General features: G+C 47.3%; 1 protein-coding gene across 1 annotated transcript; it reads right to left on the bottom strand.

The window, feature by feature from the left end:
* Nucleotides 1–32: 32 nt before the first annotated feature.
* On the bottom strand, nt 33–25,229 carry LOC310895665 (alpha-2-macroglobulin-like protein 1). Its single transcript, XM_083827196.1, has 36 exons — nt 24,919–25,229; nt 23,801–23,984; nt 22,901–23,063; nt 22,303–22,355; nt 20,337–20,357; nt 19,675–19,834; nt 19,130–19,214; nt 17,185–17,296; nt 16,100–16,214; nt 15,562–15,671; nt 14,920–15,087; nt 14,443–14,673; nt 14,078–14,141; nt 13,543–13,688; nt 13,101–13,250; nt 12,647–12,799; nt 12,315–12,399; nt 11,367–11,481; nt 10,454–10,679; nt 10,200–10,326; nt 9,479–9,600; nt 8,921–8,975; nt 7,802–7,885; nt 6,746–6,922; nt 6,524–6,605; nt 5,599–5,755; nt 5,125–5,199; nt 4,578–4,740; nt 3,905–4,119; nt 3,551–3,766; nt 3,314–3,438; nt 2,919–3,009; nt 2,236–2,304; nt 1,821–1,923; nt 1,640–1,681; nt 33–770 (listed from the first exon to the last, which is right to left on the bottom strand). Exons 1-35 carry the CDS (start codon nt 24,975–24,977, stop codon nt 1,641–1,643), a joined length of 4,302 nt encoding a protein of 1,433 aa, XP_083683322.1. The 5' UTR covers nt 24,978–25,229; the 3' UTR covers nt 33–770; nt 1,640.
* Nucleotides 25,230–26,081: the final 852 nt, after the last annotated feature.

The following is a 26,081-nucleotide window of genomic DNA, read 5'->3' as shown; positions in this document are numbered from 1 at the left end:
CTGGGCAAAACAACTCTGTTCTGTGTTTGCATATACAAGTTCTAAACTCTGCCCTGCCAGTAGCAGACTTGCTCAGGAGAAGGTAGAGCACACGCCAAGGCAGAGTTTGTACTTGGTGGCTGTGACCAACAGATAAGCTTTAGTCAAAGGCAAGGGAGAACTGGGATATGTTCAACACTTCTCTGGCCAACAGCTGCACTTAGAGAACTTTACCAAGAGCAGTCGGCAAGGATTTACTGCTGAGAGGGGTTGAGGGACTACAGTCTCAATCACACTGCATTACTATCTGGAGCCTACTTCAAGAGCAGGAATACAAGAGCTTGCAGGAAGGACATATGAGATATGGCTGTCACAGCCATGTAGAGTTGCACCTTATACCCCAAAGCTGCCTGGGTCCTACTCAGCAGAAAGTGCTGGAAGAAACCATGGGGACCATGGGGAGAGAGCAATGGAGGAGATAGAAAGTTTGTACACTGTCGATGGCAGAAATGGTATCCTTGTGGGCTAAGCCTGCAGTTCATCAACAACTGGCACAATGACAGCAAGGTCAGGGGTGATGCTTACTTTAATTCTTCTTCCCAGGAATATACCAGATATATAACAGTCCCCCCTCACAGCCCAGCCCCCTCCCAGTGCAGGCACAACTGCTGGACCGTTGTGATCCCTAAGTCCATCCACTCAGGCACAAGACCACACAGGCTCAACTTTAATGGGGACAGTGTCCTTCTACTGGGGGTAGCTGGGGCATCTCCTTCCATTCGGTCCCCAACCTGAAACATTGGGCAAAGGCAGAAGTCATGGTGTAGCAGTTCCTCACTTCTCCTTTACCACAAAACTGTGACTGCCTCCTCTCCTTTCTGAGGAACCATGTGCAATTGTGGGGAACAGAAGGTAAGGCAAACAAGGAGGGAGTGATCCAGCACCTTCGTGGCTATCACCAGGCTTGTGTTGGATAGTAGTGGCAGTGGCTCTCTAGGAAGATCCCTGGGATCTGTATAGGCAGGTCCCACAGTGCTCTGTGTGTGGGATTATGTCAGGATGAAGCATATGCCATATCAAAATTCTGCTTTATTCTTCCAGAAAAGACAGATCCAAACCTGTCCTCACCTGACCTCAGGCTGCTGCTAACAAGCCATCCCCTTTCTAACAGCTGTTTTTGTCACCCCACAAGACAAAGTATTACCTCTTCCCAGCTTCATCTTGCTCCTTCAGCTCCCGGAATCCCCCCTTTCTACCCAGCAATGAAGGTAGCAGGGGCTGGGGAGGGACTGGAGCAGTTGTCTGGGTCTGAAGTCCCTTGTTAGTGCAAGCCACTATAGCTCTGCATTCTCACTCCACATGATGCAGTCACCATGCTCAGTCTTTCCTCCCTCACTCCCATTTTAAGACTATATCTGCTGTCAGACAGAGCCTTTCAGCTGCTTTCCTGTCTGAAAAAGAGCCCTTGGCCTAGCTCTGCACACTCAGCCACAGGCACCCGACTGTTCCTCATTCTTGCTGGACATATACTCCCCAATGACTACCATTCTCCTTCCCACCTCAGATTGCTCACATGCTCCCCAGACATTCCCTCTCTCCCACCCAAGACCCATCATTTCCTGATGCCACTGTTTGTATCACACAGGGACTTGTTGCCTACCTCAGCTACAGACAGCATTGTAGTCAGCCAAGGCTCGCTCCTCTGCATAAGGAAATGAGAAAGACGATTACACGTACATGCATGTGCACAAGAAATAGCGCACAATGACTTTTCAAGTCACATCCAGAGAACTAGGAATCCAGCTCCCAATCTCAGAGTAGGAGGGGAATCACCAACCCACCTGGCTGGTAGTAATCATAGACTTTGACGGTGGCTGGTTTCAGGTTCTTCATCTCAAATATTTGTTCCAGTTGCAGACTGAAAGTCTGAGATTCATCATTGAGCTTATGGAGATTGAAAGAAATTAGCAAGGAAGGGAAGAAAGAAGACATTGCATCTTTGTCTTCCCTAGCTTGAATGCTTTCCTGTAAAAAATCTCTCTAATCCATCAGAGATTCTGGATTTTAGAAATGGCGTATGTGAGAAATAGCAAATGCTAACTGTACAACAATGAAATTAGGTAAGCTTCTTCTGCCCACAGTTCCAGCAGTGTTATTTCCCCATGGCTAGCCCAGCCTTGGCCTTCTCACACAGTTCCTTGTCCTCTGGCCTCTTGCTCTCATTATGCCAAACCTAATGCTGTCATTCCTATTTACCTTGTCCAGATAAATGTAGACCACATCAGCTTTCACTTCTATTTTCTTAATGATGGTTTTGCGCTCCAGCTGGGACAGGAAAGAACAACACAAGTAAATTTGTATTGATGTTGTATTGATGGCGCAAAGTAGACCTGGACTCTTTGTGGAACTTTGTCTTTTGCATGTGCAAGGGTTTTATTGTCTTCAGTAGTCCCTCCTGGAGCACTCCTTGTGAGCGTCATCTCAAGGATGGACTATGCTGTCCCTGCTTAGTTAGAGGAATCTCCCACTCTGGGGACAAAAGGCGGTGGATAGTATATAGGACTCAATGCACTGGTCAGCAAAGAGGCACAAGTAAAGACTGTTGTTATCTTATCTCACTAACTGCTAGAATGCTTTTAAATACACCTCTGGGTGTTGTGCAAATAATTCAGCTTTCATTTTCATGTGACAAACAAATACTGTTATTTAGCACACCCAACAGAATAGTGTCAGTGGGAGAAGCTGAACCATCCTTGAAATGCCACGGGTGGTCCTTGCAGGACCTTGTATGGAAATGGAGAGATTTTGGTTCAATTTCAACAGTGAAGGGTCACTCCTAAAGTAGTTGCCTCATGGCCTGAATGAATAGTTCCCAACAGCAGCAAGCAGGTGGGACCCATTTACCAGAGCCACCCTTTTTCTGATTCCAGACTCCTTACCGACATCCTGGAGCCTGGAGCCAGGACAAATCCAGACAACAAGGAGACCTCCATGATCACCATGTTGGATGTGACTCTGCTGCCAATGTAGCTGAAGAAGATCACACAGTCAGAGGGTCTGTCTGAGAGAATAGAGCCCCCCCTTTCCTTTACCACCATCTCTTGTGTGCAGGACCCTGAGCCATCTGGGACTGGGGTCAAGGCAGACAGTTTATCATCTCGCAGGAGGTGAGATGCAGGTAGCCAGCACCTTCCCTTTCCACCCCTAACTACTGCCAAATTTACCCTCTGTCCTGCCTGTGTTCAGTCCCTCCATCGCAGCCCTGAGGCTTTTCCAGCTGCACTCCCCAAGCACAGCATGTCTTGCTGGAGGAGGAAACAATCCTCAGGATTACCTGACAAGGATGCGGACAACAAGGGCACGCGTGTTGGCCTGGCTACAGTTGGCCAGCTCTGTGTTGACACGCAGAGTGAACGTTACAGTGGTCCGTGGGGGAGACTTGTGGTACCTCAGCACTGTCTGCAGTTTGAGGGTCAGGAGGGGAAAAGACAGCCCAGGCATGATTTCGTCCAGGGAGAAGAGGCAGAATCCTCCATCTATCATCTCTCCCACACTCACCCCACCACCTTACCTGAGCAAAAACACAGCTGCTGCCCTGGGCCTGCACCAGGAACTGCCCTGGGATCTCTGTCAGCGCTGCCTGCTGCACCAGCAGCCGTTTCTGGCGGGTGACTTGGAATGTCTTCCCAAAGCCCCTGTGGGACTTCACCCTCACAAGCGCTTGGCCTGATGTGCTGAAGGTCCTTGCTGCATATTTTGCTAAAGCTTGCAGGGCAACAACTGTGTCCTAGGGAGAAAGAGACAGTCACTTCCCTGAAAACATCATCTGTAGTGAGGCCAACTTGGGACAGGAAGACCTTGAGAAGACTTGCCCTGCCAACCTCAGGGAGAAAAGTACATGGATCCACATGGAGCTACTCGTTACCTGGGTGGAGGCAAAGCCCCCATAGGCATTCTGCTGCTGGGTCAGCCATGCCACAATACCAGCTGCAGTTGTCATGTCACCTGCATGCACCCGTGGCTTGGAAAGGTACGCCAGGAGCACGTAGGCTGTCAGTTCCACATCCACTGACTGAGTACCAGGCCAGAAGGCTGTGGAAGCCGGGGAGCTTGGTTTGGGGCTCCAGTGTATTTGTCCTCCTGCAGAAAGAAAAGGAGTGTGCAAGCTATCTGGAGAGAAGGGAACAGAGGGTTCTGGATACAGAAAGCAAGCAGTAGAGGGCTTTTAGAGCTTCTCCTGCTCCTTCGCTGTCAGGCCAGTATCACTTTGTTAAGTTGGTTCTCCAGGACTTCATCCAGTCCTAGCACACAGGTTTCTACCTCCTCCCTCAATAAGATCTTTAAATCCTTCAGGCTGAGGAAAATCTTTCTGATAAGTCACCCTCACAGCTTGCTAAATAACGTATTGCAGTTAACATGATGCAGTTCCTGGACAAATACAAGAATAGCAGGTGCATTTTTTTCCCCTCAGCAAGCCTCTTGCACAGGTTAGCATATTCCATGTTTATCAGCTCTGGCTAGGCAATTTGCATGGGTACATTGCTCCAGTCCCAGCAGGTGAACAAGAGACATTACTCCAGCAAGCAGCCAGCACCTACCTGATTTGATGGCCTGTTCCTCCAACTTGTATAGCAGCTCCTGGGTTGTCTCATAGTCTCCGGCCAGGGCAAAAGCATAGGCCAGTACAGCTTCTGTGTAGATGCTGGTGACGTTGTGAACTGCCTGCTGCAGGCAGTGGAGGGTACTCTGCATCATCTTACCCTGCATTGGTAGAAGACGTGCCAAACACTGACAGGGGCAAAGCAGGGGCCAGGCTCTCTCTGGGACTATGTCTTGCTGATGTAGCTCCAGAGAAACCCACTAAATTATCACCCTCTCTTGCAAAAAAAAAAAAGGCAGTGCAGCCCCATTGTGCACTGGAAACTATGGCCACCAAACACTATTGCTCCACTATTGCTTCATGCTAGTGCTACAACACTGTCTCTTATGAGGAATTACTTCAGTTTCACCAAACATTGTCTCTCCCTTAGCAGCCCTTGATGTGCTCCTGGCCTGGAGAATGTCAACATTATGAGCTTTTTCCCCATAGCAGAGTGCAGGCATGGGATAATAAGGGAGAGCAGGAGACAGCCGGCCTGTGCTCACCTTCAGTGGCTGACCCAGCTCCAGCAGTGCTGCAGCGACATACGCTCCCAAGGAGATTTCATCATCCACGCTGCCCTGTGAAGGGAATCCATTGCCAGAGATAAACTGTGAGAAATCACCAGTCACCAGAGACCCTCTGCTGGTGAGGGATTCCGTCTCTGCAGAGGCAAAACACTGCACCTGGAGCCTCTCGTAAGCATGGTCTCCATGGCTCTCAGGTGTGTCATTCTGACACCCCAGGACCTGAAGCACCTTTCACTCTCTAAGGCGTGTTTCAAAGGCTCAGGGCATAATTTCCCAGAAGGGTACGCATTCTTTATGCTGTCTCTACCCCATACCCTGTTCTTTTTCAGTCTGGTCGCATGATTTGCACAAGTGACTTTCCAGGACTGGTTGTGATCCTATGACTCTTTGTTGCCACAACACCTGCCCAGCCATTCCCCAGCTGTGCTGCCTGAATTGTCTCTCATTTACCTTTATAGAGGAATGAAAGAAACTCCCTTTGGTGGCAAAGCAGCCACTGGGGAGTTGATTTTGCTCTAGCCAGCGTAAGGCATCCTGGATATTCTTGTCATCTACATAGATGTATTTCTTGGCTTGGCCAAAACTCTTGACTACAAAAGCTGTCAGCCTAGGAAGAGAATGAGTTGTGAGAGAAACAGAAACACAAAAAGACAAAAATAAAGTCAAATGCCTCCTGGTGGTTGTCCCTGAAGCTAACACTGACAGATCAGGGTGCTTAAAAAGACTCTCTCATACGCAAAAGCAAACTAAAAGTGGAAATGGTCTCTGGGATCCAAGAAGCTCCTCTTCTTCAGTCTGGGTCCACACATTCACGTACTGCTTTACCCAGTCATTTCACAAATGAAAAACCTCTACCCTTTCTACTTTGTCTCTTGCATCTCATCTCCCTTGAATACCTAGACACAATCTTGAACACCCCATTTCCTTCATTTCTTCATTACTCCCAGCCCAGCCATCACACTGCCAATGCAGTTCACTCAAACTCCGCCAAGCAAAAACCTCCCCGGGAAAAATGACTTTTCATTGTCTTTCCCTGATCTTCCTCCAGTCAGTATGTACCCCTCTTAGCTTTCTGGGGCTCCACAGGTAGAACCCATTGCTCTGTTTGGGGCGCCAGAAAGACCACAGAGAGAAAAGAAGGATCTCCTTCCCCCTGAGACCACATCTTTGTGTTCCACTTTCCCAGAAACTCTGCTGCCCTGCCTGATACCTTTTTCAAGTGTCTCAATCCCTCAATCTGTATCCATGCCAGACAGCTCCTGGGGTGGCTCCATTCAAAACAAGGAACATGCATCCTATCAGCTCTTCTCAGACACATTAGCTGCTCTGGCCTGGACAGGACAAATTAGGAGCAAGGGATGTTCCCAGTGCTTACCAAGTGTTCCCCTCCCCATCCTGCTGCCCGAAGACACTGTAGGACCCATCTCTATGCTTATAAAGAAGCTGTGCCTGGTACCCTGGGGAAATAGGAACAATGATTAATATAGCACAGCAATACAGAAAGGCCAGTACTGTCAGAATAAATGCAAGGAAGAGAGCTATTGGTAGATTAGACACAGGGGAAAGCAGAGGAGCAAGGTGGATCTCTTGTACTTACCATTGTGCAGGAGTCCTGCTGCCTTCTCCTTGATTTCAGGGGTCAACTGCCTTGTCTTCTCCAGGTATTGCAGCACATAGATAATGGGGGCAAACAGCACCATGTTCTGCTCCCCACATCCATGGGGCAACTGCACCAGATGGTCCAGGTTCTGTAACACAATCCCCATGAGGTCACCTATGCAACAATATAAGAAACAAAGCAAGTTTGAGTATGACTTGAGGTGCTTCTCAGCCAGGCACTGGATAATAGTGTGTTATCTCAGCAAAGGAGAAAGGAGAAAATGGAAAGAAACAACTGAGTATAGGATGAAGGTGGGTGACTATTCTTCATGTTCCCGATTTGGGGGGGATGCGATACAGGATGACCACACTGTGGAGTCTCTGAGAAACCTGTTCAGCGTGAAGGGCTCCAACCTTGTAAAAGGCTATGAGCAGGGCTATAGTTGCTCAGGCTGTGTCATGCAGACAGACAAATATAGAAGTACTTAGGAAAAGGTTGAGACGTCTCAGGTCTTCTCTTCTTTGAGGAATTATGGCAGGCCTGGCTTCATACCAGTACGAACATGGGGACAAAGGAGCACAGTGGAAAGAAACATATTGAAAACATTTGTCTGGCCCCAGTGGCCTCCCCAAATAATCCTTTTGTAACTTTGTAATGCTGAGAAGGATTTATTCTCTCCAGCAGCTTTTATTGTAACACTGAAACTTAGCAGGGGATGAGATGGTTATGAATTTTGCTGATTGTATCTACACAGAATTAGCCAAGATCCCAAAGTCCCAGATAAAATTTGGCCTCAAGGCTCTGCTACAAAGTCCTAGCCAGAAAAATGAGGATTATTCTCCTCTGCAGCCTACTTTTCTCATGAAAATCTAAGTCCAAATCAAAAAAAAAAAAAATGGAAACCCTGTTTTTGGCAAACCTTGCAGAGCATTGAAACTCATTGTTCTCTCTTTTGAGCAGTGTCATTCCAAATGGATCCCCTGACATCATTACAAAGTTAATCCCTGCTCATCTGTAACATCAGTCAGTGAGTTCACAACAGAAATGGCTTACCTGAGATGGAAATTGAAGCTCTGGCAGATCCCTTTACTACATTATCAGGGAGGTGAAGGGGCACAGGGTCTTCAACCATGTTTCCTGATAACAACAGGGTTAAGGTGCAGCATGAAAAATCAAACCAAAAGTATCTACCCAGAGTGACAAAATCGAAACAAATAAGTAGGACACTGCCTACATCCTGCTCATGCAGAGTGCTCTCTATAACCTGTCCCAGTCATCACGCCAAGCTCCACTGCTTGGAAACTTTTCAGATTAGAAGTGACTTGACAGCTGCTGGCAAGGGCAAGGGCACACCAAGCTTCATAACTCAATTCACCATGCTTCACAAGTTCCACGAGGATCACAATTGGTCACCACTTGGCAGGGGGACATCCTGCAGAGGCTTGTAGTGCTGCAGGGTTAGGGTGGTATAGCAGGAGCTTCTCTCTCTTGAGTGACTATCATGCTCCAGGAACACCCAGAGGCTACATTGTGGGAAGGAGGCTACAGAGCACAAATTTACCACCTAAACTCAGTGACAAATTCAACAGGGAAGCAAGTGTGGAAATAATATTTACTGTCCTTTTCTGTTCTAATAAGAAATTAAATTTCCTGTGTGAAAAAAAAAAAAATTGAAAAAAATTATATCTCTTTCATTAGCCCTCCCACAGTTCAGTCCTACTCTCAGGTATAGTTTTGTCTCGTTCAGCCTGGAGAAGGCTCCTGGAAGACGTTATAGCAGCCTTTCAGTAACTAAAGGGGGCCTACAAGAAAGCTTGAGAGACTCTTTATCAGGGAGTTTGGTGATAGGACTAGAGTAATGGTTTTAAGCTAAAAATGGGTAGATTTAGATTAGATACTTGGAAGAGATTCTTTAATATAAGAGTCATGAGGTACTGGGATAGGTTGCCTAGAGTAGTTGTTGATACCCTATCCCTGGAAGTGTTCAGGGCAAGGTTGGATGGGGCTTTGAGCAACCTGTTCTAGTGGAAGGTGTCCCAGCCCATGGCAAGGGAGTTAGAATTAAGTGATCTTTAAGGTCCCTTCCAACCCATCCATTCTATGACTCTAGTTATTTCAGGCTGCAGGACCTGAACAATAACCAGGTCTAGTTATTTCAAACTGTCCACGTACCTCCTCTTGGGCACAGAATGGAGCTGTAAGACTTCTCCACTAGCACACCTTCTGGCTGCCAGGGCAGAAACATAAATATGAGAGAGAAGAAACAAGATTACACACAAAATTCCCAAACAGCAGTAAAATCGCACAGCAATTGCAGGTCTGAATTCAGCTTTTAGTTCCCAGGCTGTCAGGGACTCCTCCTCACCTTTGGCAGGGCTGCACTGAAACTGTTTGCTTCACTGATTAAGAAAGCAAAAGCAAGTCTGAGGGACAGGACTCTCCAGTCAGTGAGCAGATACAAAAGCTCATGTATGGTTGGTCATTAAGCAGAATGTATAGGGAGAAGCGCAGTTATGGCATACAAATGCAGCTCAGGAAAGAGTACTGCAAGAAAGGAATAGGCCTGGCTAGGTCTTGGGGGGAACAGAGTAAACCGAGCCCAGGCCTTGGTATGCTAATGCTGGACAAAAAAAAAAAAAAAAAAGAGAAAACCACTTAGCCCAGCTCGGTCTCCTTTCACCCAGGGGCAAGGACACTCACGGAGAGAAGTGAGCCTGCTCTTATACTGACCCGAACCAGCAAGTGTTTGACCAGAATGTGCCTCCGCCTCATGGTAGCTGGCAAGGGCTTCCTGTCCCCACAGCGTGGTGTGGTGTCCAGTACCTCAGTCCTGATTGTGATATTCAGAGTCCCTAGCAAATAAATGGAACGGTCTGTTTCTTAGGTCTGTAGCCAAACGGAGTCGACTTGCTTTAAATGGCAGTGGTCTCAGGTGCTTCAGGAGGCTGATCCTCCCAGCTTCAGTGGCTTGACAGGTAAAGATGGGCCAGTCAGTGCCAATGGTTTGTCCAGGCACCCTAAGTATGAGGGGACTTGGTAGTGCCTCACCAACAGTGACCTTAGTACACTACATGTGACTGTAGCGTGAGAAGGTTCGGCAGCCCCTTGGACCTCAGTGACCCCTTCCCGTTGCACGTGAAGCACAGCACCAGCCATACTAGGTTCTCCCACTCACATACATGCAGCCCTTTCCTCCCAATCTGGTTCTACACGGTTCTACACCTCTATCCCCAAGAGTTCTCCACGTTACCCATTCAGTTCCCACTCTCTCTGATGAGCCTATCTAAGAAGGGAGAAAGAAAGCAACCATGATGGTTTGCATTCTTGTGCCACTAAAAATAAGCTTTAGGATCCAGGGAAGGCAAGGCTCTGCCAGCTTTTCTGGACCTCCCACTCCCTTTCACTTCTTTTTGAGGGCTCCCCACCACTGCTCCCGTTCTTATTGCCACACCCAGCTGGATTGCTGTCATGTTCCACGCGAAGGTCTTGGACTCTTCCGCGCAGAGGCACTCTCTGTCCCTGCAGGTCCGGCACAGCTCCACCTGGAAGTCCGGGGATTTAGCCAGGGCTACCTGTATCTGAAAGAGTGCCGATGAAGGAGAATGACTGGGCGACGTGGGAGAGATGGTGTGGTACGTTTGCTGTAAAACTGGAAGGCATGCTAGGCCTGTCCCACACCGTGTTTCCTGTGGCACAAGCACATACCTGTATGCACTGCTGCAGGTAGTTAAAGACAGTAGCCTTCAGCGTGAAGGTCTCTCCTTGTATCACAGAATATGGCAACGTCACATCCACAAAGACAGGTTGTACTGTTCTGAGGCTTGTGGTCGGGGCAAGTCCAAACCCCCTCCCAGCCAAGCAGAATGTCTTGACTTTCCACTCAGCGACAGCAGCAGGCGCTGTGACTGGGACGCTCCTGCTCCCGTTGGAGCTGAGAGGAAGAGAGCACTTGCATGAGGAAGTCTGTCCCACCCCACCGCAACAGGAAGAGCTCAGGACACCAGGTGAGGGATGCTGTGCAGATCCTCGGACTGAGATCAACCTCTGCCCTCTCGTCAATGACTCCCACTCGAGTAGCTCAGATCTCAGACAGATCTCAGAAATCTGTTCCTTAAAGCCATAATTGCTGATTAAATGCTTCCAGTAATTATGTTATACCCTTTTCCTGAGCAAGACACTGTCCCAGCATTCCAGCTCTATACACTCAGTCAACAGCATAATGTCCATAAAAGCAGCAGCACCACATCAGCCTGAGTGCTGATTCATCAGTCCCAATACAAGCATTGTGGCAACAAAGGCTACAAATTTAGACAGTGCACCCACCAAACTGGGAAATTAGTAGAATGTACACCACTGTGTGAGGAGAGGATACTTGGTGGTTTGATGATGAACAGCACTGCTGTTTTCTAAGCATGATTAAGCAGACTGAAGTTTTGCTCCTTGAAGTCCACTAGTTCTTCATTCTGATGCACTTTAAGTGCAGGGAAGAGCCATAAAATTTACATGCAGACCGCTCTTTACACCTATGGATGGCTTTTTTGAACAGATACAAGTCAGCCAAAACTCATTAACAAAGGGTTCATCCCTCTGTCCACTTGTAAAGTCTAGCATCACTTACCCAACAGAGAACAGATTCCAGATCCAAGTCTCAGGCAAATAGTGGTGAAATCTTCCTTGGGTTGTTAATTGGGGTTGTTCCTCGGTCATTCTTTTGTATTCCATAGGAGGACCCCCTGAAAAAAAAGAATAAAATTCCCACAAGAGTGGAAGAGGTGAGCCCTGACAACGATCGACAGCCAAGCACTGGGACAAGAGGCAAAGCAAGCAGTAACAGAGATGTGAGAAGAGTCAGGCAGAGTAATACACAGGGGAGTGAGCTGAGCTGGTAGGAGAGGGAAAGTAGGAAGGAGAAGAAAATGGTAACAGGAAAATCAGCTTGCAGTGAGCAGGCTGTGGCTGTAAGTTTTGAAAATCCTGGCTAGGCAAAGCCTCTTCCCAACCTGAACCAAAATTGGTGTTAAAGAGACTATGGACCTCTAGAGGGCCCTTTTAAACCAACATTTCTGTAATTCTGGGAATAACAATATTCCCGTTTGCTTGTCTGCAGAAAATGCAGAGACCTCTGCAAACAATAGTAGTTTCAATATCAGCAGGCAGATAAGGCCGTTTGGTATAATTACCTAGTGCAAAGTGAGACATTAAGGAAGCAGGTGACAGTTCCTGCAGCCACAGATGGGAACACAAGCCAGGCCACAGCACAGTTTGTGGTGTAATGAATGGGAGACACTCCCGTCAGAAACCACTGGGTTTGTCTGTACCCAGAAAGGGAACGCCATTCTTTAATGTCAGGGAACATGCAGGTAGGGGAATTTTTCAAAGCTTTTTAAAAAGTGACCCATTTGTTTCTGCTGAGGTCCGATGGACCTGGCAGTGAGGCTGTGGCAGCAGCATCTGTTACGCCTTAGCATGTTAATATTCACCACCAGCAAACCCCAGTGATCAGAAAGCTCTTCCGTCTATGTGATCTCAGGTCCCGGTACAAGGGTAGGCTGAAAGTTCAGCTCACCCATCATTGGCTTCCTATCTGCCCGATGAGAGCATTGAGTTGGCTTCCTGATTGCAAGGTTTGAGAAGATTTTCAGACCCATGTTCTGTTGGAGAAAGAAGGAGGGGAGGGGAATTAGAAAAGCAGCTGTGAGTGGGGAAGGGCAGCCACTCTTCCTCAAAATGACTCTGAAAACCATCACTTTTAGGACAACCAGCTGCCCAGACAGTCCAGGTCAGCACTGGCCCAGATGGACAGTATGCTGAGGGAGGTATGGCACAGCCTCCCTGGTCCCTTCTTTCTCAGAAGGACTCTAAACAAGTGTCTCACTGGGGAAAGACAGAGGTGATTACCCAGAAGAGGTTGAAGATGTCAGGCTGAAAGGAATGCTGCGGTTTCCCTTGCAGCAAAGGTGATGTGGAGTGGGGCTGAACACAGTGATCTGGATACTCTTCAACTTGGGCAGGGTACCCATGTCGGTAGATAGCAGGGAACAAGCCATAGACCTAGGAAAACTCACAGGCAGGGGAGAATCAGGCCAGGAGCAGATACCTTCAAATGCTTCACATTCACATGCTACAACCTCCCCAACATACAGCCTGCCGTCTTTCTAGGCAGACACCACTTACTACTTACACTCCTCCACACAAGGATCCCCTCACCCATTAGCCTCCAGCTCCCTTTGCCACAGCCCTGCCTGTCTTTGCCCAGCTCATATATCATGCCTGTTTTTTGTAGTTGGTTGGTTTTATTTATTTATTCATTATTTTATTTTTTATTTATATATCTGGTTGCACAGACACTCACCATTTGGCTTGTCAGCTCACTCTCTGGTCTCACAAGGAACATGGTTTCATCCACGGCCTGTACTGCACACACGGAGCCAGGGGCTGCCTGCAGTCGGAGCTGCACTGTTGACTCTGGGTGGGCTTCTTTAGCCAGGAAACCTACTTTGACCTTGAGCAGCACACCAAGAAAGGAAATATGAAAAAGAGAAAAAGAGGGGTAAGGAGGCTGACAGACACATGGCACAGACAGAAAGAGGGAGCTCAGTTAACATCCTCCCTGCTCAACCTCTGCTACAAACAGAAGTCACTGCTAAATGGAAGATCCCAGTCCCTGGGCACTGTGCTCCAGACATCCCCTTCCTCTCTTCTCCCCAGTTCTCTGAAGGATTTGAGTGTTTTCTTTCCACAGTATGCTGACTCCAGCTTGTCAGCTGTCCCTCAGCTGTCGGTGTGAGTCTCACCTCATTTTCAAAGCACAAGGCAACATCAAAGCGGATGCTATCTGCTGTTATCCCTCCACCGGGGAAGATAGCGTACACCACTAAAGAAGGTGATGGGGTGAAGTCAGCAGTGAAGGTCAGAGGGATGGAGAAGGAGCCCTTCAACACTGAGGAAGGAAAAGAAAAGTGTTTCCATCACAACCCCACTGAGATCTTCTTGTGTTCTCCTTTTTTCTGCTTTATAATCCCACAATATCAAACTAATTCCTTCTGCTTTTCTGTCTGTTCTCTCCTTCCATTCTTTAACCCTGTGTGTTCTGTCTCCACACAGTTCTTCCCAGTCTCTCTTCCCTTCATTGTTTCACTTGCTCTGTCTCTTTGTCCTCTCCTAGCTGATATAATTGCTTCCTTGTCTCCATCCACCCTGTTTGTTGACTGCCCAGGAGCTATAGCTTCAGGGAGTTCAGGAGAAACTCCAGTAACTTTCACCATCCAACCTAGGAACCCACCAGGCCCAACTGTTTCCCATTGTTCAGGCAGGCCACTGCAGACTTACTGTTCAGCTTCCCAACCTGGACGCTCCTCTGTCCCCTGACCACAATGCCAGCCTTCCCAGTGACCTGAGGGAAGAGGACACTGGATGAGCAGGCTGCTGTCTGTCACCAGGGCACACTCACGCTTGCCCTGTGTGCGTCTTGCACTCTAAAGCAACCATAGAAATAAACCGTGTGCCCAATCCAAGGTGACCCAGGTGAGAAGGGTGAGCTCTATGCAGGGGTAGAGTTCCCTGAGTTCTCCAAGAACAAGTCCATATTGTCATCCCTCTAGGGATGATCTAAATTACACACCCAGTGTTTCACTGTGGCCTGGTCCCATCAGCATTGCCTCCCCCCACCTCGGTTCTCTACTACCCTCACTCACATAATATGCAAAACCTATCCGGCTGGTGTCTTCTCCCAGGTCATCCCGACTGAGTGTGAAGGTCACCTGCACACTCTGCTTTAGTCCACAGGGCAGTGTTCCTGTGAGTGGGTGTATGTCCAGGAAGCTCTTCGTTGTGACATGGAAGGGTTGCAGGTGATGGTAAGCATTTGTGTAACTGATACCAGTTTTCCAGGGTGTGTGCGTGAGATCTTCCAGTGTAAACCTTCCCTGAGAGATCAGAGACATACGGAAATCAGGACATGGGAGTTGCACGCTTCAGTGCTTTGTTAGGTGAGGATGTCATCAGCTTGGTTTGGGAAAGGCCATTGCTTGACACCTTCCCCATGGCTCTACACCGACAGAACTATGTGGGGAACCCAGGACCAAGCTGTCAGGGGGCTGCAGGGCAGGAGCGGGGAGCACTGACAAGAGTTTGAGGCTTTTCACTTTCTTGTATGCAGAGGTGGGATTTACCTCCAAAAAGACTGAGGAGCTGTTCCAGGCAGTTGTGTCCAGGTTGAACGATGCTCTTCCATTGCCATCTGTGATATACATTTTGATAAGCCGACGTCTCATGAACTTTATCACGAGATAAACTTTTCTGTTTTTCATACCATTTCCATGGTGATCCTGAAGCTTAATCTGGTGACAATAGGGAAGGACAGAAAAGCCAAAGTCAGATGTCAGTCACAGTGTCATACCCAAACCTTCTTTCCTCTGACAAACATACACCTTCTTGTTTGAGTGGCCTTGGCTTCAGCCTGGCCCCAGGAAGATAGCAGACCTGTAAAACTCCCTCATCTGTAAAGTTAAGCTGAGGGTGATTTTATCCTCCCCAAAAGTAGCATGTAACTAGAGCATGAGGAGCTCAGCTCCTAGCCAACAGCTGAGAAATTCCAGCAAAAATCACTCAGTGCTCTCAACAGAAGCCAAAAGTGTAATCACACCAGGGAATCTGAAATGCAGAAACTGGAGCCATGCTGCACTATCAAGTAATGTGACACAATGTAAGGAAAACTGCTCCGAGGAACAGAAAATGGTTTGGGTCAGCAAAATTTGCTAGACACTAAATTCATTGGCAAATGATAGGGAGGGAAGAAGCATGGGAAAAGTCACCTTCCCCCTGTAGGGTACTCCGGGGATGTAGTAAGCATTTGGTGTTTCAAACACTGCCCGTGCAGCTGTCCTGGAAATGAGGATTTGGCTGGAGGAGTTGATTTGGACCCCTGTTGGAATGCAGAGTACAAGGGATGCAAGATCGTTATCGGAGGTGACTACCGCACTCTAGTTTAATCTCACTTCATTACGCCCAGGCCTTTTGACTGGAGCATCTCAACATTCCCAAGACGAGCACATTTAATGTACAGAGGCTGTTCCTGTGGCAGCTCAATCCTTAGCTGAGGTGTTTCTAAGACCCTTTTTGGCCTCATGGACCAGGCTCCCAGCCACTCCTCACCTGCCTGCTGCCGGCAGAGCAGCTCTCTGCAGGTGCAGTGAGCTCCTCAAGCAGGAGCACCCAGAGTCCTGTGATGGCCCCAGCAGCGTGGAGGAGAGGAGGAGGTGTGCCTGCTCTGACCTTCACACCCCAGGTACGGCCAGTCTCATCCTCGTACCTTCTCTGCACCAAATGACCGTAAGCAGACCTTACGGGTACCTGTGCCTGCCTCCAGAAGAGAAGCTTCTGCATAGATTTTGCTGTCCTCCTCACTGGGAGCCAGATTAAACACCGATGTGCTTACAGAAGGTGTGAAGCACCCCTTGCTCACAGTCTGCAATGGGAAATGGTAGATATTATTTGAGGCTGGGGGGAAGTGAAGGAGTTAGAAGTACACGATATTAATCATTCTGTCACAATTTGATCGCAACAAGTAATAATGCAGACTCAGTCAGATAGAAATTGTTCACATTTTAAAATTGGTATTTCCTATTTTATATGTATACATGCGTGTAATTCATATTGTAGAAATATAAAACAAATCACCATAGTTGCATGAAGTTTGCGATGTTGGTAACTTTCCAGCTTTAGTAGAAAACTGAAGGTTGCACTAACTGGATCACAAAGGAGGTATATTAGTATTTTAAGAGATCTGACTAGGAAAACTGCAGAATCGAATGAATCTGCAGAATCAAAGTAACTTATCATTTTCAGAGCTGGAAGGATACAACTACCATAAGATGTCCTGATGACAAATCATAAAACATGAAAAGTTTTAATCATATATGCAGATACGAAGAGTCCAGTTATGACATGTTTTGTTAGGGATGAAAAGAGTGAAATAAGGTGAAAAAAAAAAAAGTCAGTATGTGATTTGGCTGTGGAAATAACCTTGTCTACACTGTACATTGGTATCCTTGTGCACCTCCAGGGTAGGTTCACCTTAACATGGTATTTTTGCACCTGTTGTTTCTTGCACTATATCGGTTCTTGGGTATTTATGCTTCTTTACAGAAAAGAACAGAACTTTAAGGTCTGCATGTGATTTCCTCTTTTCTATTCCCTATCCTTAATAAACAAATTTACAAAGAAGAACTTCTAGAGGTAAAGGCATCTCAGTTGGTCAAGGTAACAATAATTGCATTAATTTAATAAAAAATGTTAACTGATTAGCCTACAGGTACATTACAGAGGTTGGCAAACCTTCCTTAAGTAGTAGTTCATTCCATTCTCTCAGGCACTGTCACACATTGTCATATGTGGTGCTCCTCCACCAACCATGTATCTTCCAGGATTTTACTCACCTGACCACTGTATTCTCTACAGATATCCTTGCTGACATTTTGAGGACGCCTCCTTGCCTTCTGGCACAAAGTCACCCGCATGGTCCCTTGCACTGCTTTTCCATAGTGGTACCTGCAGGGAAAGCACCAGATGAGCTGCCAAGCAGAGACACTGAGGAGAATTGCGTGGTTTGCTGAGCACATTGCTACACACAAGTGGGCTTCCCGATGCCGGTCTTCATTCAGTTTGCAAGCAAGCAGGGATAAACAAAAATACAGCACAGAGTACACTTGGGGAGTGGAATAACACAGTCTTGCATCCAATGCAGTCAGAAACAGAGCCTAGGCAAAAAAAAGGACCACACTTTCCAAAGCTCTCTCACTTCTGGGTGCTTTCTGTTCGGGAACTGCAGGCAGAAGAAAAGAGCTAGCCTGAGTTGTGTGCACACAGCATGGAGCGGCACCCATTGGATATATTGGCTCAGGTGCGAAAGGAGCAGAAGCCTATGTCCTTGTACACATCAATAAAATGTGCACGATATGACATTAATAGAGCTACGGTATTTCTCCTTCTGGTGATGGCCTTAGCAGCCCCAGCAAAGTTGTCTCTGCCCCCACAGCAGACACACCCCACCTGGCATCCAAATCAAAAACATTTTTCATTGTCACACTGACTCCTTGGTCACTGTAATTCAGGAGGTGGTGGGATGGTTGGTAGAGCAAGGGCAAAACTCATGCTCTGTGGTTTGAAAAATCTATTGTTCATCCAGCAAACTGTCTTCCTGTGTGGCTGTTAACAGGTCTATTTAGCTGCAGAGGTGTAAGAACCTCTGCTGCAGTATCTGCCAGAGCCTTGGATGAACCAGCAGGCTTTGCAACCCCTTTCCCCTATTCACAGGGTGTTGTTAAAAGCTTCACTGGGGCCTCCGCACATCATTTGGGAGCTATAGTTAAGCTCCAGACCTTGAGCTACATTATAACTTTACCTATGCCAGTGCACTGCTTCTCAGCCTGACGCACTGGCTTGACTTCCAGGATTGACCTCAGTCCTTCCTCCTCACCATGGGTTTATCTTATAATCTGGACTCTTCTTTCCATCATCAGACTGGCTCTGTTTTTTTGTTTTTTTTTGTTTGTTTGTTTGTTTTTGGTTTTTGGTTTGTTTGTTTGTTTGTTTGTATTTTCCCTCAACTATAGCAGAATCATGCCCTTGTCAAGGCAGACTTTTCCACTGACTGCCTTGCTGACTTTCTGTGCTTCAGCTCCTCTCTGGTCTTCTCTTGGGGAGCAATGTTCCCTAACAGTATCAGTGACAGGAAAACATCCATGGACTATCCTGGTGATGAAGAGTGCTGTGCTGTTTCTATTAGCAATTTAAATGTTCTGATTTGAAATGCCCAGTTAATAAGAAATGATTGCTGTTCAGCAGCAAAGAGGCAGTAAAGGTTTTCAGACAACCCAGCTCCAAATGCAGCTCTGTTCGCCTCCTTTATCTGTCCACAAAGTGCTTTCCAGAGCATTCTCCTTCCTCCTTTGTGTTTATACTTTCTGAGGTCATGCCTGCCTTCACACCCTCATCTGCTCAGTGTTTGCTAATGACTACGGAACTAGAGAAACACTGCTACTAAGAAAGAAATAAGTTCAGCAGCATAAAAAAAATGAGAACCTTGTACTGATCCTTGTACCTCAGCAGATCAGTCCCATATCAGATATGCATATTTCCCCATACAAGGTCCACCAAGGCCAGATGGACACAGCTTCCAGAGCAGGGTGTAGCTCAGGTACCTCCATCCCAAGCAAGAACCAAACAGTTAGACTCTGGTACTACCTATGATTCTTTGAAAGCAACGCTTGCGTTTCACCCCTCTTTAGCCAATTCTCCTTGATGGACTCAAGAGAGTACACGTGTGGAAGAACAGACAAGATTTTGATGAGCTGTATCCTTTCTCCAGGATTGTCTCCTCACCTGCCACATACACGCAGTGGGAAGGTTTTATCTGAAGCATAAATCTGAACTGGTCCTTCGAAGAAAACATCAAACTTCTGCAACACTGGAACAAAAATCACAAAGTTACCCTATCAAAGGCAGCAGTCTACCTAGACATGGATCATGAAAGGGAAGAGTTTGTTACCATAAAGCTGGAGTCCCGTAAAGGAGCATGTTCGTGAAATAAAAGCTAATTAAAATGTTTAAACTAAAATTACTTTAAAACAGGGAAACTAAAGGAAGAATCTCCCTTTTTTCCCCAACCTATGAAGTGCTACAGAGGTCTTAGGTTTATTCTCTCTCTGTGACACTCTAGTAACTCTTGTTACTAGATGCCCTCTCCAGGAATCTCCAGTACAATCTCCCTTGTTGGCGTTTGTGATATTGCCCACTCTATACATTTTTGTTGAAATCTAGCTCTCAGACATCAAAACTTAGTTTACAGTGTTTGGCTGCATATTGTTATAAGGACAGAAATAAGCAATTCTTCCATCCCATTCTTTGTTCTCCGTACTCCATCTTACCATGTTCCTCCACCTTAAATGTACTGGACACTTTTGGGTTCACCACACTGATGGTGTAAGTCCCCACAGAGAGTTCAGAAGCTAACTGGAAAGAGAGATCTGCAATGCCCTGCTTTGGTCTCACATCCAGCCATTGGCCAATGCGGTTTTGGTTTGGGTCCTGCAGTTAGAGGAAAGGAGACAAGAGACTGTCATTAAAAACATCCGCTCTTCTGTTCCCAAAGCCCACTGGATTCAAAGTTTGAGAGATTTCAGAGGCTTTCACAGGCTCCTGTTTTGGTTTGGTTTGTTTGTTTGCTTTTTTAATGGGAGGTGCTGCAGCAACCTGAACACTGAAACACCAACAGAGATGAGACCAACACACCAAGGTTTACTCTACATTGTACTGCCATTGAAAAAGAAAGTGGGAAAGATCCCAACATTTAAACTCTCCAGTCTTAATGTAAGGATAAACTGTAAGAGTTAGCTAAAGTCTGGATGGAGCTCCTGAACAGTGAAAGGAATGAACAATTTGTCTCTTCAATGCTTTTTACAAGCATGCAGATGCATACACATGTATACACTGACCCTGGAAAAAGTAAGTTGACTCAGTAAGACAACGGCCTAAATATCCCTCCTGAAGTACCTTTCCTCATAACACTTGGGGAGTCCGACACACCCACCTGGATTTCCACCATGGAGTACTGCAAAGCAAACAGAGAGCAATGTCAGAAGCTGGCATGATATACCAACCTACATATAGACTTATCTTACCCACCTAGCCCACGTGACAGTCCCAAACATTACAATACAAGGAGCTTGATCCTACAGAAACCAGGAAAATGGTTCTGAAATAATATGGATATATTTTTAAGAAGTATTTTGACATATTCAAGCTTTACTCTGTGACCATGAAAGCTATAGTTTACTACTTAAAAAAAAAAAAAAAAGGAGAAAATTAAAGGTACTCACAAATACAATCATTCCAAACTCATAAATATTAAAACGTATCAGTTTTGTAATACAAATCCCAACAAGTAGCAAAACCGCATCATCTATAGGATGAATAAACCCCACATTTTCCTGTAAAGTCCCTGGCCTAGGAGGTAAGGCTTGGAGATAGGTAATGCTGCTGACTCCAGCAGCACATCCAGGCAGGCACAAAGAAGGGCCTCCTATGTCTATTGACTCTGTTCTGGTATCACAGAACTGTCAGCCAGGAGGCAGTAGTGGTGTAAGGAGAGCGAGGCATAAGGAGGCAGAAGCAGGGGACTGGAGAAAGTAACTGGTCTGTAAACAGAAGGCCACATTTGATTCACATTATTCATCTTTATGAACTTTCATGCAAGTTATCGTAGACATGTTTGTTTTCATTGAAACAAACAAAAACAGTGCAGTTTAACTATTTATATAACCAAATCCACTGTCAATGCTAAACAAAACATGCCAGTGAACAGCGCCTGTGTTATCACCAACCCACCTAATTCATAAACAAGACATTATGGCTTTAATGTTGCAGTGCACTCAAGCCTCATAATAGCTTTGGTTAAATACAACCTCTTTTGAATTTTCATCACAGCATTATTAACAGTTATGATGCTAATTTACTCATACTTACACATAGCCATCAAACATTTATGGCCAAATATCTTCATGAACCAAATGTAGGCATGGAAGCAAAGGTATGGCTTACTCTATTATCTAGCTAATATAAGACAGATGCCTTCGATTTCTGGGGCAGGAAGTGAGTGCATGATTCTAGGCCCTCATCAATAACCAAAAAAAAGGGGAAATTAAGTCAAAAAGAAGCCAGAAGGATCTCTCCCTTCATCTCAGTCTGGAGGGATTTGATTTAACTCTCTGCACACTTGTGCCCCTCAGCATTTATCTATTGTGGCATGAATTCCAGTTGGCTCTCCTTAAATTGCTTCAGGACAGAGGAATGTAAGATATTTACAGCTGCTGGCAGCAGGTAAAATTGCTCACTGTAGAGAGATGCTAGTCTTGCAGTTTCCTGGCTAGCACCTATGCAAGTCTCTGGCAACTTCTCACTTCCTTGACTCAGGCAGAACGAGCTGCTGCCAGCAGCAAGTATAATTTGCTTATACTGCCTTCTCGCTTGTCTCTTTTAATAATCAGTTCATGTGCATCCTTTCCCATATCAATTAATTTTTCTTAAAATTTTGCAGACGTGCCGTGGCTTGCTGCAGACCCTCCCACCAGCCGTAAGAACAACACACTGCACAAAGCTACACAACTCCAGTTCTGGCTGAGCCTGGGCACAGCCCGTCTGGTAACCGTGCCCACAGCCAGCAGCCTGCAGATCCCCTCAGAAGCCAGCTTTTTTCTGGCAAGGGGAAAGTGCAAGCAGCTTCTGAGCTCCTAACTCAGCTAGCAGGCAGCGCTGGCACGCTCCCCACACCTCAGCAGCCATACCAGAGATACCACCAGCCAACAACCGTCCTGTCAGAGTGACAATGCAGCTGGGAGACTGAACTCAGCAAGGTTTTGTAACAGGTCAGCGTCTGCTGCCTTGGGTACTGCAGACATGCAGACCGTGTCAGCAGGCACAGCGTGGGGCTGGCAGAGGAGGCAGACTTGGCAGAGGAAGCCTGGAGACTTCCTTGCATCCACTCAGACAGGCTTTACCTTGCTGTTAACGGGGACAAAGTCTTCAGTCAATGTCACTATCCGAAATTTCACTGAAGGGAGAAAAGGAGAAGAGCATGTTGTAGAGACAGTACATTCAAGACGGGGCTAAACCTGTGCTTGCCTCAACCCCAAACCAGGGCTCTGCTGGCACCCCCACGCCTGCCTGCAGCCCCCTCTTGGTGCTCATTCAGCCCTGCGCACCGCTTCTTCCCTCCCCACACACAGCAGGCTGTGGTGTTCCTGCTTTGCTTTTTGACAGTTTGTCCCACCTGCTGGCTCCACTCACCCACGAAAGAGGCAAGTGCTTGGAGGCACAAGCTGAGGAGGAGGACACAAAAGCCTTGCTTCGTCCCCAGCCTGTGGCTGGAAAGCCTGCGAGACCACACAGCCCCCCGCCTCCCTTCCCTGAAACACAAGCATGAATGCGTCTCCCCAGATGGCAGCAGAAGCCTCGGTCACACACAGCTTCTCCTTCTGTCCCGGCTAGGACTACAAGGCTCAAAGCACCAAGCACAGCCCTCAAGGGAAAACGGGAACAAAATAAAGACAGGTCAAGGCAGGGGAACTGCCAGGGTGCTCCATGCAGAGCGCTCACCTGTCTGTCCTGGCCTATAGGCAGGTTTATCCATTTGAATGAAGGTGCCAGTGCCAGTCCTACGAATCAGGACTTGCTTCTCCTCCTTTGCACTGAAATAGTGGCCATTGGAGATATGCAGCTGGACAGTGCCCACCTCTTGGCTGCCTGCAGGTTTGGGGACCTAGGACAGGGAAGAGAAGTCGCCAGGTTAGCAGGGAGCAGGTGAAGACATTAGACATTACGCATATGCTCTTCTCCTCGCATATCCTGAACTGTGACACCTTCTTCTTCCCCACCTCATTCTGAAGGCCAGCACAGTGTGTCCCTTCAGGGGCTTATTAGCTCTTACTTGCCAGCACAAACAAAGAAAATAAGGTTCGTGGGTATGGCAGATCAGAAAGCATCGTATTGAGCCTGCGTAGACACCCTGCCATGCCCCTCCTAGCCCTGAAGCACACTTCACAGTCCTGCAAGAGAAGCTTGGAGAGATGCAGGTGTGAGGAGAGGCTGCCTGAGACGAAAGGTCTGGTTCGTCATGCATCACAGTGCACAGATGACATCCTGTGACAGTGCATCCTTCTTGGTGGAGGGAGTGAGGTAACAGCTGCCATTTGGGTGCTTCTGAGCTCTTCTACCTTCCTCAGTCCTTTGGTGACTGGCCAGGCAGCCATGGTAAACGGGGCCACCAGGGTGGATAGTAAGCTACCCAACAGGAACAATATCATGCAGACAGACAGAGGCAGGGAGGAAAGACACTAAGCTCCCACTAAACACTCTGCCTGGCTTTACATTAACTCCTTTCCATGCCCTCTCTCCTCCCATCATCCTCATTCTCCATTTCTCTGGCAAGAAGAGTCAGAGCCAAAGGAGCACTTTGGGAGCTGTTAGCTACAAGCTGCTCCCAAGGATGGTCCTCACCTGAAACCTGGAGCACTCAAAGATCCAGTTGTTCCGGACAACCTTGCGGTAGATGCTGATGTTGCCAGAGGCATGCACAAGAGTTAAGGCTACGCGAATAGGCTTCTCCACACCACGCAGGTCCAAGCACACCCTCTGGGAAGAGGGGAAGGGCAGTTCAGCCGGGAGGATGATCAGGTACTTCCTGCCGTGGGGAAAAAAGACAATCAACCAGTCTCTCTGCCTTGAGACTAATACTCCACGGTCTGAGGAAGCAGCAGGGTTTACCTCTTCCAGGACCAATTGCTCTGCTTGGGGAGAGGGACAGGTGATTAACAGTGAGAATGTGCACCTCCCAGTGTTGATGGAAAGGATATAAGAAATTTCAGGAGACTACATGAAAACTGCTTTGAGGTGACCTCACATTACACGGGTGTGTATGGAATTCTGGAGCATGCTACAGTGGCACAAGGAAGCATACACAGTAGAGACCATCTCTGCCTCTGCAAAGAGAACTCTTTTTTAGGGCTTCCCATTACACAGGGAAAAGGGAACAGTGCTATCGGACTAGGAGATGGAAAAAGTTTCAAAGTTAAGACTTGGATCCAAAACCAAACTGCTGTGTTCACTCAGGAAGTTGCAGCTGTGTAATTCTGATCCCAAAGCTCTCTGTGGCTCTGGGTCTGTTTGACTCCGACATCAGAAGTGCAGGATTCTCTACAGCTTTTACTCCAGCCTCGAGAGGAAAGGATCCACCTTTCTTGCTTCGAGAAGGTTCCTTAATTACTTTGGCAGCAGTCTGGTTCCTGCTTAATTATTCCCAGCCCTGCAACCCTAAACCTCTTGCCCTTCTCTGCATCCTACACCTTTCCCTTAAGACTGCCTCAGACTGCAGACCCTTGTTCTTCTTCTTCCCACTGACAGTCCTCACTTAGATCTTGCACTGCAGCAACATCCAAAGAAAAAATTCCCACCTTTAGGAGGATCCTGTGCTCGTAACAGGGCTTGTGGCATGCATACCACCCCATATCTATCCCTTACAGGAGATGACCCGCAGGGTCCCATACTCTCTCCCTGCTATCCTGGCCCCTCCCTCAGCACTGGAACTGTCAATCACCAGACCTCGAAATGGCACTTACGGTTGTGCCACTATCGCCAGGGTGTAGAGCAGGCAGCTCAGGAGGAAAGGAGTCCACATTTTCTTGGGAGAGCCCCAGAGAGGTGGGTCTGTCTGGAGGGCAGGTCAGGAGAGAAGACGGAGTGCAGCTTCACTCCTTCCAAGGTCTCCAAGTCACCTGCTGTTGTTGCCGTTTCTCCCAGGAAGCAGACAAGAAGCCCCAGAGTTTCCTTCGTTCTGCCTCATTCCTATGTTTATAGTGCCCCAGGTACAGGGTTGTACCGTTCAGGATGTTCTCCAGCCAATCCAAGTCCTTTTGGCCTCCAGCCTCTGCTTTCCTACTCCCCTGTGGATGCACTAGCATCATTTAGACAAGTTTACTTTTTATTTTGCTAAGCAACAGCTTGTTTCCTTTTCACTGCACTGCCCCTGCTCCTTGTTCCAGCTGCAGCCTCTATTCCATTGTTTTGCCTTGAGATGGATTGTTGCTCGACCCCTTGGCGCGTGCATTCAGCTGGAGCTCAAGTCGAACTCTTGTGGTCATACTGTCCCCAAACCTTTTACGTCTGCATCTCCCCAGGCAGGTCTCAGTCTTGAAAGGGAGACTGGATTCCGAACACAAAAATTGCATATACATAGCGCTAGGCTCCTTGACACAGTGCTCCCACGCCCAGCAGGACAGCAGAGAGAGAAGGAAGAACTAGAATTCGTATCTCTGCCCTGCAGGTGTTTGAGTTTGAACAGGAAATCCAACAACTGCAGGGCACTCCAGCAGTATCACACATCCCTGCTTAGTCCAGTCCAGGGGCAACTTAAGCACGCATTCACCAGTGGAAATGGGGTTTGGACAGTAGGCAGGCAGGTCAAAAACCGCATGCCTTGAGTCCTGTGGTTTTCCCCAGCTACCAGCAGGGTGTGTCTCTATCTCTACAAAATGGCAACACATGCTATCTAGTTCGGGAGCTTCTTTCCACATGCCAATTTTAAACCTGTTATCTACTGTTTATACTGAACTTTTACCTGAGCATCTTACTACAATTCAAAGGAAAATCTGGTTCTTGAAATACTTCCTAAATTAAGGAAGCTCCTCTATTTTAGTGTAATAGCCATTTCATATCTATATGATTTATATCATTTTTATATCAAAAACCGATTTATCTTCAGGTGCTAAACTGAGATCTTAAA

This window comes from Anser anser (assembly GCF_964211835.1).
Source record: "Anser anser genome assembly, chromosome: 1".
Classification (NCBI taxonomy): domain Eukaryota; kingdom Metazoa; phylum Chordata; class Aves; order Anseriformes; family Anatidae; genus Anser; species Anser anser.
Note: the sequence above shows the minus strand (reverse complement) of the source record. Positions and strands in the feature narration are given on the sequence as shown.

Excerpts from the sequence above, each read along its gene's own strand:
- LOC310895665 (XM_083827196.1), bottom strand. The coding sequence starts at position 24,977 with ATGTGGACTCCTTTCCTCCTGAGCTGCCTGCTCTACACCCTGGCGATA. Across the intron at positions 6,923-7,801 it reads AGCTTCAATTTCCATCTCAG|GTGACCTCATGGGGATTGTG; the intron begins GTAAGCCATTTC and ends ATTGTTGCATAG. Across the intron at positions 3,439-3,550 it reads GCAGCTGTGTTTTTGCTCAG|ACAGTGCTGAGGTACCACAA; the intron begins GTAAGGTGGTGG and ends CTCAAACTGCAG.